The 13489-nt window shown below is 41.7% G+C and overlaps 1 protein-coding gene across 4 annotated transcripts in view; it reads right to left on the bottom strand.

Moving 5' to 3' along the window:
- Positions 1 to 13489, bottom strand: part of Pak2 (p21 (RAC1) activated kinase 2) — a 61673-nt gene that overhangs the window by 28698 nt on the left and 19486 nt on the right. For 2 of the 4 annotated variants that reach the window (XM_052159128.1, XM_052159127.1), the window contains 2 exons: positions 9739 to 9788; positions 6792 to 6999 (listed from right to left, as the gene is read on the bottom strand). In XM_052159128.1, coding sequence (XP_052015088.1) covers positions 6792 to 6978 — 187 coding nt within the window. In that variant the 5' untranslated portion in view covers positions 6979 to 6999; positions 9739 to 9788. The remainder of the gene's footprint in view (positions 1 to 6791; positions 7000 to 9738; positions 9789 to 13489) is intronic. The other 2 variants (XM_052159130.1, XM_052159129.1) reach the window with 1 other exon arrangement.

Raw genomic sequence — 13489 nt, 5'->3', positions numbered from 1 at the left:
AATCCTGAGCCAGAGTCTCTTAGACAAGAAAATGGCTCCCTTCTCTCTCACACTCCATTTTGCAATCGCCGTTTATCTACTTAGGTAGGTGTGGTCTCTCCACTGCAATCTTCTCCTGCCTGCTGAGAATTCCTGGGCCCCAGTGCCTCTCTTACTTTTATTTACTGTTACAGTGACTTGAAAAACAAATGTCTCATAAACTGTCATTTTAGTTGGGATTTTGGATTTGGCATGCACAAGCACATACACACACCCACACAGTATTTTAAAATATTTCAATATCTTAAGAATCAAACATATTTAATTCCACTTGTTTCCCATAAGGACTTGTTGCATTTAGTTATCCCAGTGGGAAGAGCAAAGTGTTTTTGATACAGAATCTAAATAATTAAAAATGTGGTCCATAGGTAGAAGCAGGCAAATTTCTGAGTTTGAGGCCAGCCTGGTGTACACAGTGAGTTCCAGGACAGCCAGGGCTACACAGAGAAACCCTGTCTTAAAAAACCACCCCCCACCCATACCCCCACCCCACCCACCCCCCACCCCACCCCCACCCCCGCAAAAAGAAAGTGGTCCATATATCTTGTTTAACAGAAGATTCTACTGCACTGCTGTTTGATAAGTCTCAAGTCTGTACCTACTAAGGTAAACGTTCTAGCACATGCTTTTCTCTGCTCACAAAGACACTACTAATCTAGCACTAACAGGAAACAATACCAGTTTTTGACCAGTAATGACACATTTCTGAAAAATGTCCCTACTTCCTCTAGTTCTTCCAGGTACATATATTTATCAACAAGAGATGTGGCAAGAAGGCAGGTCACATCAGCTGTGGAAAGGAGCAGAGGGAAGGCAGTTTTAAGGTTGCATAACATTTTGTTGTCTTTACTAAAACACACAATTATACCCACTATTTGCAACCTTTCATTTTCCACCAGACTGACTTAATCTGAAGTTAGGACTTCTAGTTCTCTTTATGTCCCTGTACCTCTAACTCATACTGCAAACAGGACAAAGTATTTGTGGGCTATAAACTAATAGTTTAATTTGTATACCGTTTTTTGTAAAAATGATAGAGAAACAAAACCTTGTGTATTAAGAGACATTTTTTTTTTTTTAAAAACCCTCTCCAGACGCTTTTCTCCTGTTATCTTGGGAACTTCTTCAGCATTTCCCAATGTATATTATGCGGAAAGATGCTATTTTTAATATGTCCTAGATCATGGATATCTAGTCCAATGTCTAGCATCAACTTCAAGCTACATAAACCACAACTGTTTCACACGGTGACTGGTTCCAAAAATCACCATAGTTCCAGGAAGGCCAGCTGGTGTCGACAGAACGTTTCATAAATGTTAAGGGAAGACATGAATGTGACTAAGCAGCCCAGAGATGTACCAGGATATATTAGTCCAATCAAATGAAAATGATGGGCAAGCAAGGTACCTCGTGGGAAGAGATGCCTGCTGCCAAGCCCGACAACCCGAGCTTGACCTCCTGGTCATGCATGGTAGAAGCAAACAAACAAGTTGCACAAGGCGCCCTTCGACTTCTACACGTGCACTGTGATTCACAGGCACTTACATGCACACATGCTTAGTTAATGTAAATTTGTTTGTCTGTTTTGAAACAGGACCTCTCACCATATCTCATCCTGGTTGTTTGAGAACTCAGACATCTACCTGCCTCTGCTTCCCGAATGCTAGGATTAAAGATGTGTCTCCACTTCTGGCCTAATAATTTTTTCTTTTCTTTCTTTTCTTTTCTTCCTTCCTTCCTTCCTTCCTTTCTTTTTTTTTTTTTTTTTTGAGGTACAGCTTCTCTGTATATCTATGGCTGCTATGGAATGAATGCTCTCTGTAGACCAGGCTGGCCTTAAACTCAGAGACCTACCTGCCTCTGCCTCCTAAGTGTTGGATTAAAGGTGTGCACCACCACAGCTGGCCAAAAGAAAAAAAAGGAGGAGGAGGAAGGGGGAGGAAGAGAAGGAAAAGAAGAAAGGGAGGAGGAAAAAGAAGAGGAAGAGGAAGAGGAAGAAGATGGGGCTGGAGAGATGGCTCACCGGTTAAAAGCACCAACTGTTCTTCCAGAGGTCCTGAGTTCAATTCCCAGCACCCACATGATGGCTCACTACCATCTGTAATGGGATCTGATGCCCTCTTCTGGGGTGTTTGAGTACATAATGGCGAACTCATATATATAGAATATATAAATAAATCTTTAAAAAAAGAGGAAGATGAGGAAGAAGGGGAGGAGGAAGAAGAAATCTCTAATTAACAAATAATTCTGCAAGATACCCTAGCTTTAACAAAGAAATATAATCATGTTTAAAAATGTAAGTCAATTTCCCAGTTTTGTTGTCACAGACCACGGAAACTTCTTGAATTACGTCTGAAACCCATTAAATAACAAAACAGCAGCAGCAAGAAGAAGCGGTAAAATCCCAAGCCACATGTTGACAGGAAATCTTAAGGCCAGTGCCTTTTTCTACATTTCCCCTAGCTGAAGTCCCAGTAAGAACAGCCTCATCTCAAGTTGAACTTAGTGTCTTATGCTCCTAGCACTTGGCAGAATGAGCTGGAAGACTATTATGAATTCCAGAACTGAAAAGAGAAAGAAAGAAAACATTTATCTGTTTGAACAGAAGACTGTTGTGATTTAGAATAGCTTTAAGTGAGAGAAACTAAAGTTGTTCTGTCACACACAAGGGTATTGGTATTTATTCTCAGAGAAGTGGGCGAAGTATAAACTAGTATTAATAACATTAATACTGGATTTTTTTTTGTTTTTTTGTTTGTTTGTTTGTTTGTTTTTTGAGACAGGGTTTCTCTGTATATCCCTGGCTGTCCTGGAACTCTCTGTAGACCAGGCTGGCCTCGAACTCAGAAATCCGCCTGCCTCTGCCTCCCAAGTGCTGGGATTAAAGGCGTGCGCCACCGCCACCACCGCCTGGCTAATACTGGATTTCTGGACAAGAAAGATGTCTACACGTCATTTTAGTAACTCATCGGACATGAGGCTGAATTGTGGGGTGTAAATCTGCCTCAGTTGAGGACTGCCCCACCAACTCAGTACTTGCTGTCTGACAAAGACAAGACAAAAGCTCATTGCCGTTTTTACCATTAAAACCACTAAACTGGTTAAGGGCTCCTGCAAAAACCTGACAGTTCCCAAGGCAGTCAGTCTTAGACCTCTAATAAAACCTTGTTTCTGTATGGTCATTACCAGTACCTAAAAAAGAAATGTGGTCAGCTCTTGCCCTGATTTAAACTCTGCAATGGTTCCCCAGGAAACAAAAAAAATCTCAACTCCATATCACAGAATATCAGGCCCTTTGTGACCAGATGGTCCCCACCTTTTCTGCTGTGTGCAGTCCTGTATGAATATCACACTTGCCTGTCATTATCAGGTGCCCTGTTGTTAAATCATATTAGCCTGTAGTAAGTCCATGCGTGCACATGATCCTGTGGCCTGGCCATTAACAGCTCTTCTCTAGGCACAGAATATACTTGGAATGTCGCTTCATTCCTACTCTTTAGTCTCAAGCTGTTTTCATTTCCACAGGAAGCCTTCCCAAATACTCAAATTAGTCAGACATCTTACACAAGCAGAGTGTCACTTTTCATAGTTCGAGATTACAAGCTACCACATTTTCCCCACACTGCTGACTGAACCTAGGGCTTCACAACACACTAGGCACTATATAACCCACGAGCTGTACAGTCCCAACTCCACCAGCTTTTGGGCTAGTGACCATCTGCTCTGCTTATTTCATTCCTGGAGACTCAAACAGAGAATGCAAACATTACAGTAGGCAACCAAAAAGGATCCCTTCATGAATTGTTACAAAAAGTGTAATTCCATGGGATTGTGTCAAACTGACAAGCTTTTTTAATACAACTTGAGAGTCAATAGAGTGAAAAAACAACCTGCTGAATGAGAAAACATTCAAACTACTTAATCAACAAGGGGTCAGTATCTAGAGTATATGAGGAACTCAACAAGCAAAAACAAACAAACAAACATCCTGAGAAAAAAATGGATAAATGATCTGAACAGATGTTTTTCTTTTTGGGGGGAAGACAGGGTCTCACTCCGAAGCCTTGGCTGGCTAGACTGAAATTCAGACACCCGCCTGTCTCTTCCTCTCCATGTTGGGACTATGGGACTAAAGGTGTCACTACTCTCAACCCTGACAGTTTTTTGTTTGTTTGTTTTTGAAACAGGGTTTCTCTGCATATTCCTGGTTGTCCTGGAACTCACTGTGTACACCAGGATGATCTTAAACTCAACAGAACTGCCTGTCTCTGCCTCTGCCAGTTCATAAAAGAAGACATATTGAGGCTGCATCAATTCCTTCTGACTATGACAGGATAGTCAAATAGTCAAATGTTATATTAACACTGAAAAATAAAAATTCTTAATTTCTAATCACAACTGACAACAGATTTCAAAAGACTGCAGCCCCTATACTGTCATTTTTTTATGTGTATGTGTGTCTTTGGTGTATGCATGTGAGTGTACCTTGGAGGTCAGAGGTCTACGCTGTCCTTTTCTATCATCCTCTCTACCTTATTTCCTGAGAAAGTGTTTCTTACTGACTGGCTGGCTGGTAAACCCTTGGAATGTACCTGACAGCATCCTCCCAATGCTGGAGTTACAGGCACACTTGGCTTTTTATATAAGGTGCTGCAGTCAGAACTCAGACCTTTAGGCTTCCAGAATAAGCACCTTACCCACCATGCCATATTGACATTATGACTGTGCCATACTGTTTGTGTGTATGTGTGTGTGTGTGTGTGTGTGCGCGCATGAGGACCATTTGCGGGAGCTGCTTCTCTTTCATTATGTGGATGCTGGGACTTGAAGTCAGGCTTCATTTATATTGTCATTCTTAGATCAGCAGTGTCTTGGTTGGTTTCATTTTCTTTCACTGTCACATTATACCTGCAAGCAGGAACCGAGAAAGATGAATGCTTCTTCCATCCACTCAGCTCCCTTTTCCCACTTAGATAGTCCAGGATTCCAGCAGGGACTATACCACCCACAGTAGGCAGGTATTCCCATCGTGATTATAGATCAAGCTGACAACTGAGATTAACCATTACAAGCAGGTTCCCTGAAATATCACGGCTATAGTTTACTTATAGCTTGTTCTCTAATGGTTTATATCCTGAGGCTTGATCCCCAGTCCACAGTATAGAAAAGAGGGGGCACAGTTCTTCAAGCCTGAAATCATTCATGTTCTTTGACAGGTAGAAGCAGGAAGATCAGCAATCACAAGACCTGTTTCAGCTACAGAGAGATTGATACCAGCCTCAGCTACAGGAGACTGTCTAAACAAAACAAACCCCCAAACAACAACAATGGTATAGAAAGGTGGAAGGAACTCATAGAAGGTCTCTGGGTCACGACCACCTTCAGAATGGATTAATGTTGGTGTTAGAGAGCACACTGACTTCTGAGTGAGCACATTCCCACAGAAGCCCGCTTTTGGATTTGAACATTCTCACAGCTCCTCTTATGAATCTTCACCATGCTCTGACACTGTCCTCAGACACTGGGGCTATGCCATTTGCAGTTTCTAGTTTCTAGCCACCAGAAGCACAGACCAAAGGAATAACCCTCTGTTGGGGGAGTGGAGTAAGGGTTGAGACAGGGGTTCACTTATATAGCCTTGGATGACCTGGAGCTTAATACACAAACTAAGTTGGTTTCGAACTCACGAGGATCCAACTGACTCTGCCTTCTGAGAGCTGGGATTAAAGGTGCACACCACCACACCTACATAAGGTACCCAGTCTTACTTTGTTAAAGCCACTCAGAATAGACTAGGGAAATAAAAAATCTCATTAATGTTAGGAAGCTATAAAAAGGTCTCAGAGAATGAAGTGCAGAAATTCCACCATCTGCAGCAAGCACATTAAACAATTAATCACAATTTAATAAGGTAATCTTGCATCTACACATCAAATGAGGTACAAGAAGAAAGGAAGAGTGGCCCCTTGTTCTGGAAAGACTCAGTGAAGCAGTATTCAGCAAAACCAGAACGGGGAAGTGGGAAGGGGTGGGTGGGAGGACAGGGGGAGAGAAGGGGGCTTACGGGACTTTCTGGGAGTGGGGGGCTAGAAAAGGGGAAATCATTTGAAATGTAAATAAAAAATATATCGAATAAAAAAAAAATAAGGTAATCTTGCTAGGTATGGCAGCACATACTGGCAGCCAGGAGGATCAATAGCTTGGGCTAGACCGTAAGACAATGAATGAATGAATTTGTTTGTTTGTTTATGTTTTGTTTTAGAGACAGGGTAACTCTAAATACTTTTAAGCTGGCTTTGAATTCTTGAGCTCAAGTGATCCACCTGTCTCAGTCTTCCAAGTTCTAAGTGAGGGGTAGGCCAGCAAGCCCATGAGATTCTGTTAATAGTGCCTATTATCAGCACTGAGTGTTTTCATTCTTTCTTTAAGGATTTGTTTATTTGTACTTCATATGTATGAGTGTATGCCTGCATGTATGTATGTATACAAGGTGAATGTGGAGCCTATAGAGGCCAGAAAAGGGGGTTGGATCCCCTGGAACTGGAATTACAGACTAGTAAACTGTCCTGTGGGTGCTGGGAATCAAACCTAGATCATCTGCTGCTAGAGCAGCAAGTGTTCTCAACTGTTGCCAACTCTCCAGCCCTCATGCTTTCTTATACTTGTTTATAATTCACCATGAAGATATCAAGATGGGCAACGAACGTATCATAAGCCAGTGTGAGACTTCTGAAAGAATATCAGCTGTTTACCTTTTTCCGTGCCTGAGAATATGGAGATGATTTTGTTCCTGGGTTTTTTTTCCTCTGGAACAGAAGGCAAAGGTTTCAAACTGTGATTGGCTGATAAAGGATCTTTTCCTCCAGTGCTAAAAATGGTACTGCTCATTCGCACTGGAGGGGCTGGGGGCTTGTCTTCTAGCTCTCCGTTATCAGACATGATTCAGAGTTATGAAACGACCTGAAAGAGACAACCCCAAAGCATTCAATTAATCACAAGGTTAAAGACAGCAGAGAGAGAGTAATGACTCCCACCCCAGCTGCAAATTAGAAAAATGTGATCCAATTAGTGACATTTGCAAAATTATGAAAAATGATAAAAGATAAAACAAATTTTATAAAACCAATCTCTACTAAATAGCCACAGAAATGTTTGAAGAACATGTTCACACTAACTCATTACAAGCAATTTACCTACAACTCTGAGATGATTCCAAAATACAGAAGAAATGTTTGTGTGTTGCCTCATTTTCGTCACCATGATACAAACTAAAATCACCTGGGAAGATGAGCCTTTACTGAGACTCTGCCTCCAGGAGACTGGCCTGTGGATAAGTCTGTGGGTAGTTTCTTGGCTGATGACTTATGTGGGGGGGCCCAGCCCACTGCTGGCAGTGCCACCCCTGGGTGGGTCCTGGGTCATATAAGAAAGCAAGCTGTGCAAGGAGGGGAAAGAACAAGTTAATAAGCAGCAAGCCTCGTGGTTTCTGCTTCAAGCTTTTGCCTTGGCTTTCCCTTTCCCTGATAATAGACAGCATCTGTAAGGCAAATTAACATCTTCCTTCTCCGGGGTCAGTTTTAGTCAGCATTTTAATTTTTATTTGTTTTAAATTTTTCATGTAATATCAGTGTTTCAACACAGCGTTCGAGAAGCCAATTAGAGGGGCTGTAGAGATGTCTCAGTGGATAAGAGCACTGACTGCTCTTCTGAAGGTCCTGAGTTCAAATCCCAGCAACCACAGGGTGGCTCACAACCATCTGTAATGAGATCGGATGCCCTCTTCTGGTGTGTTTGAAGACAGCTACAGTGTACTTACATATAAAATGAATAAATCTTTAAAAAAAAAAGAGAGAGAGAGAAGCAAATTAGAACAGTTTGGATTTTTATGATTTATTTTTACTGTTATGTGCTATGTTTTGCCTGTGTATGTACATGTGTGTGCGAGTGCACACATGTACCAGAAGAGGAGGGTGTCAGATCTACTGGAACTGGAGTTGCAGGCTCTAGTGGCTACTAGAGCCATGTGGCTACTAGAAATCACACCTAGGTCCTCTCCAACACCCAGGCCACCTCTCCAGCTCATCTGTTTTTAAGTAATCAGACCTAACTTGTAGGGCTCCTCCTGCCTCATAAATGCTAGGAATACAGGAATGAAACACCACACAATATGGAATCTCCGAAGAGGAACAATACGTCCCTTGAGCAGTCACACTGGCTGTTTCTGCTGGGTCCACTGTTAGAAGAAGAGATGGTGCTGGGTAGTGGTGGTGCACACCTTTATTCCCAGCACTTGGGAGGCAGAGACAGGTGGAGTTCTAAGTTTGAGGCCAGCTTGGTCTACAGAGCGAGTTCCAGGATAGCCAGGGCTATACAGAGAAACCCTGTCTAGAAAAATCAAAAGGAGGAGGAGGAGGAGGAGAGATGGCTGAGTGCTTGGCTCTCCTTTATATGTGTACTTATGTGCACACATGCATAGAAGACCAGAAGCTGATAAAGGTGTCTTCCTCAACTACTCTAGACCTTGAAGTTTTCAGACAGGGTTTCTCATTAAGTTTGAACTCAACAACTGCCTTGACTGGCCGGCTAAGCAAGCTCCAGGGATCCTCCCGTTCCTCCCTCCCCAGTTCCATGATTCTAACACCTAGCTTTTTATATAGGAGCTGAGGACCCAAGTTCAGGCTCTGTTATTTGTACAGCAAACACTTTGTTGACTGAGCCATCTTCCCAGATTCAGTTCTTTAGCTCACTATTTATTTTTAGAGCACTGATTGGTGTTTTGCCTGCATGTATGTCTGTGTGAGGGTGTCAGAATGATGCAAACTAATCATGTGGGTGCTGGGAATTCGCTGGAAGAGCAGCCAGGGCTCTTAACCGCTGACCACTGAGCAATCTCTCTAGGCCCCAGTTCCTTAGTTAGCTCTTATACCTGCCAACCAACACTTCTTTAATCTGACTGGATGCCCAAGAGCCTTGTGACTGATTTTAGTCTTTCATATGAACTTTCCTAAAAGAATGTGCCATTACTCGGAAATTGATGAAATGGAAATGAAAATACAAAGAATCAGTGAAACAAAAATTTGGTTGTTCTCTGAAAAGAGTAGGATGTTCAATACGCTCTAAACCAAACTAACCAAAAAATAAAAAATAAAAATAACAAAACCAAAGCAAAGTTTAAAAATTAAGCAACACAAAGACATTATAACAAAGATCAATGAAATTCAGAAAATCACAAGGACATACCTTAAAAACTTACATTCCACTAAGTTGTAAAATCTAAAGAAATGACCAATTTTTAGATGTAGATAAGATAAATAAATAATTTAAGTAGATCTGTAGTAAGCAATGATATAGAAACAATTAAAAGAACAACAAAACCCTCCTAACTAAGCAAAGTTCAGATCAGAATTAATGACATCCTCTCTCTCTGCTCTAATTTCAATAGCACTTCAAGTCTTAGCTAGAGACAGGAGGTCAGTAGTTTTCCTACAAGGTGACAGTAAACATTCTGAGAAAGCAGGTAAACAACACAACTGCACACTGCCTCAAAATCAAACCAAAACAGTGGAACCAACCACAGAAGTAATAAATCTCTATAATGAAATCTTTAAAACGTCAAAGAAACTGAAGACACTAGAAGATGGAAAAAACCTATCACACTTTTGGATTAGTACAATTAATATTATAAAATGGCCACCTTACCAAACGTAATCCGCTGATTCAATTCAATCATCAAAATTCCAATGCCACTCCTATCAAAAATAGAAAAAAGAATTTTAAAGCAAGGAAGCACAAAAGTCCCAGGGAATCAAAGCAATCCTTAGCAAAAATAAGACTGCTGGAGTTAACACCACACCAGACTTCAATCTACACTCTAAAGCCATGGTAACAATGACAGCTCGGTACCGGGCACAAAAACACACATCTGGACCAGGTGAACAGAAGACCGAGATATCAAACCTCACAGCTACAAAAACCTGAATTTTTTTTTCCCCCAAGACAGGGTTTCTCTGTATAGTCCTGGCTGTCCTGGAACTCACTCTCTAGACCAGGATGGCCTCGAACTCAGAAATCCACCTGCCTCTGCCTCCCAGAGTGCTGGGATTACAGGCGTGCGCTGCCATGGCCCGGCTTCCTGATTTTTTTTTAAAAGTCTCTTTTTTCATTTTACTTTATTTAGGAGTACACTGTAGCTGTCTTCAGATACACCAGAAAAGGGCATAGGATCCCATTACAGATGGTTGTGAGCCACCTTGTGGCTGGGATTTGAACTCAGGATCTCTGGAAGAACAGTCTGTTCTTAATCACTGAGCCATCTCTCCAGTCCCCAAAAACCTGCTTTTGACAAAGATGTTAAGAATACACATTGGAGAAAAGACAGCCTCTTCAACAAATGGTGCAAGAGAACTAGATGTCCATATACAGAAGAATTAGATCCTATGTCAACTTAAGTCAACTTGAAATGACCAAAGATCTTAATTCTGAAACCCCTAGAAAGAAAACAATTTAAGACACTGGCATAGGCAAGGAGGCTCTGAACAGGGCCCTTAAATTCTGAAACTGCTAAAGGAAAACTAGGGCAAACACTTAACACTGTTCTGAATCAACTCTCACTCAGGAAATAAGGTCAACAAATGACAAATGGGACATCATGTAATTAAAGCTTCTGTACAATAAAGGAAATAGTTAATCAAGTGGAAGACAGCCCAGATATCAAGGGGAAAACTTGGCTAGCTATATAGCTCACAGAGGTTTATTATCACACAAGTGTATTCAGCCTTCGCTATTGTAACACAGTATCATCTACGAACAGAACAACCAAATTACACACATACAAAGGAAAAAAACTCATAATATTTGAACTAAGTTTAATATTTTGTCTTGTGTCTCTTTCTATCCATGTGGCCAATGAACTGCAGGCTGGACATACCTTACAGAATATACAAAGAACTAAAAAATATACAAATAAACAAACAAAACCCTAAAAAACAAACAAACAAAAAATCAAACAGCACAATCAATAGGCTAATGAAATTAACAGACAGTTCTCAAAAAATAAGTACCAGAGGGGGAGGCTCAGTAGGTAGTGGTGCTTACATCCAGGCCTGACAACACTTTGATAGACTCCTATAGGTGACAGGAAGGACTCCACTTGCGTGCGTGCGTGCGTGTATTATTATTATTATTATTTTGGTTTGTTGAAACAGGGTTTCTCTGTGTAGCGCTGGCTGTCCTGGAACTCACTCTATACACCAGGCTGTCCTTGAACTCAGAAATCCGCCTGTCTCTGCCTCCCAAGTGCTAGGATTAAAGGTGTGTGTCACCATCGCCCTGCTCTTTCTTTTATATTAAAAAAAAATTATGTGTGTACTTGTGTGAATATATTCTCCCTGTGTGGGGGTACCTGAGGAGGCCAAAAGAAGACATCTGATCCGCTGCAGCTGGAGTTACTGGAGGCTGTGAGTCACCTGACGTGGGTGCCAATAACTGAACTTTGTCCTCTGGAAGATAACTTCTAAGCTATCTCTCCAGTCCCCTTGTCTTTGTTAATCTTCTTGAGAGTGTGCATGCACACACGTGGAGGTCAAAGGGTAACGTCATGTATAAGCCCTTGGTTTCCACCCTGTTTTGAACCAGGGGCTCATTCACTGCTATGCATGCTAGGCTATCTGGCTCATGAGTGTCTGAGGAATTCTCCTGTTTCTGTTATAGGAACACCAGGAATATGTGCTACTATATCTGGCTTTACATGGGTTCTGGGGATCCAAACTAGGGTCCTGACACTAGCTTGGTATGTTTTACCCAACAAACCAATCTCTCCAGCCCTATTTTTTGCTTTTGAATAATCTGTCTGTACACACACACACACACACACACACACACACACACACAGGATGCACATGAAAGAGTGTGTGTAGGTCAGAAAACAACTTGAGACAGTGAACTTCTCCTTTCTGTGTGGGTCCTGAGGATCAGACTCAGGTCATGAGGCTAGGAGGTAGCTTCCCTGGCCAACTGAGCTCTAGTGTGCCTTATAAAACTGTTGAGTACAGCAGGAGAAGACCCTGCCTTACATGAACTCTGATGTGAAAGTACATGTTAGAAACCAACACTCCTTTGGAGCCAAATTATAACTCTGACAATTAGTCAATGACTTATGTCACTTTCCTCCCTCAAGTTCACTCAGCCCAAAGGGCAAGGACTGTGCATATCTTGGACAGGACTGCTGAGTGACTCATGCTGAACAGATCACTATTAGCGTATGCTCTAAGATCAAGAATTGACAAATGGGACCTCATAAAATTACAAAGTTTCTGTAAGGCAAAGAACACCATCAAAAGGACAAATGGGAGCCAGGCGGTGGTGGTGCATGCCTGTAATCCCAGCACTCTGGGAGGCAGAGGCAGGCGGATTTCTGAGTTTGAGGCCAGCCTGGTCTACAGAGTGAGTTCCAGGACAGCCAAGGCTACACAGAGAAACCCTGTCTCAAAAAAACCAAATCCAAAAAACCAAAAAAAAAAAAAAAAAGAAAAGAAAAAAGAAAAAAAAAAGGACAAGTCGGCAACTAACCCTACATCAGATAGAGGGCTAATATCCAATATATACAAAGAACTCAGTAAGTTAGACCCCAGAAAACCAAATAACCCTATTAAAAAATGGGCTACAGAGTTAAACAAAGAATTTTCACCTGAAGAACTTTGGATGGCGGAGAAACATCTTAAAAAATGCTCAAATTCATTAGTCATTAGGGAAATGCAAATCAAAACAACCCTGAGATTTCACCTTACACCAGTCAGAATGGCTAAGATTAAAAATTCAGGAGACAGCAGGTGTTGGTGAGGATGTGGAGAAAGAGGAACACTCCTCCACTGCTGGTGGGGTTGCAAATTGGTACAACCACTCTGGAAATCAGTCTGACGGTTCCTCAGAAAACTGGGCATGTCACTTCCAGAAGATCCTGCTATACCACTCCTGGGCATATACCCAGAGGATTCCCCAGCATGTAATAAGGATATATGATATATGCTCCACTATGTTCATAGCAGCCCTATTTTTAATAGCTAGAAGCTGGAAAGAACCCAGGTGTCCCTCAACAGAAGAATGGATGCAAAAAATGTGGTATATATACACAATGGAGTACTATTCAGCCATTAGAAACAATGAATTCATGAAATTCTTAGACAAATGGATGGAGCTGGAGAACATCATACTAAGTGAGGTAACCCAGTCTCAAAAGATCAAACATGGTATGCACTAATAAGTGGATATTAACCTAGAAAACTGGAATACCCAAAACATAATCCACACATCAAATGAGGTACAAGAAGAACGGAGGAGTGGCCCCTTGTTCTGGAACGACTCAGTGTAGCAGTATAGGGCAAAACCAGAACAGGGAAGTGGGAAGGGGTGGGTGGGAAAACAGGGGGAGGGAAGGAGGCTTATGGGACTTTTG

Source organism: Apodemus sylvaticus, chromosome 15 (genome assembly GCF_947179515.1).
Source record: "Apodemus sylvaticus chromosome 15, mApoSyl1.1, whole genome shotgun sequence".
In the NCBI taxonomy this organism is placed as follows: Eukaryota; Metazoa; Chordata; class Mammalia; order Rodentia; family Muridae; genus Apodemus; species Apodemus sylvaticus.
This window is presented reverse-complemented; position numbering and strand designations above follow the sequence as displayed.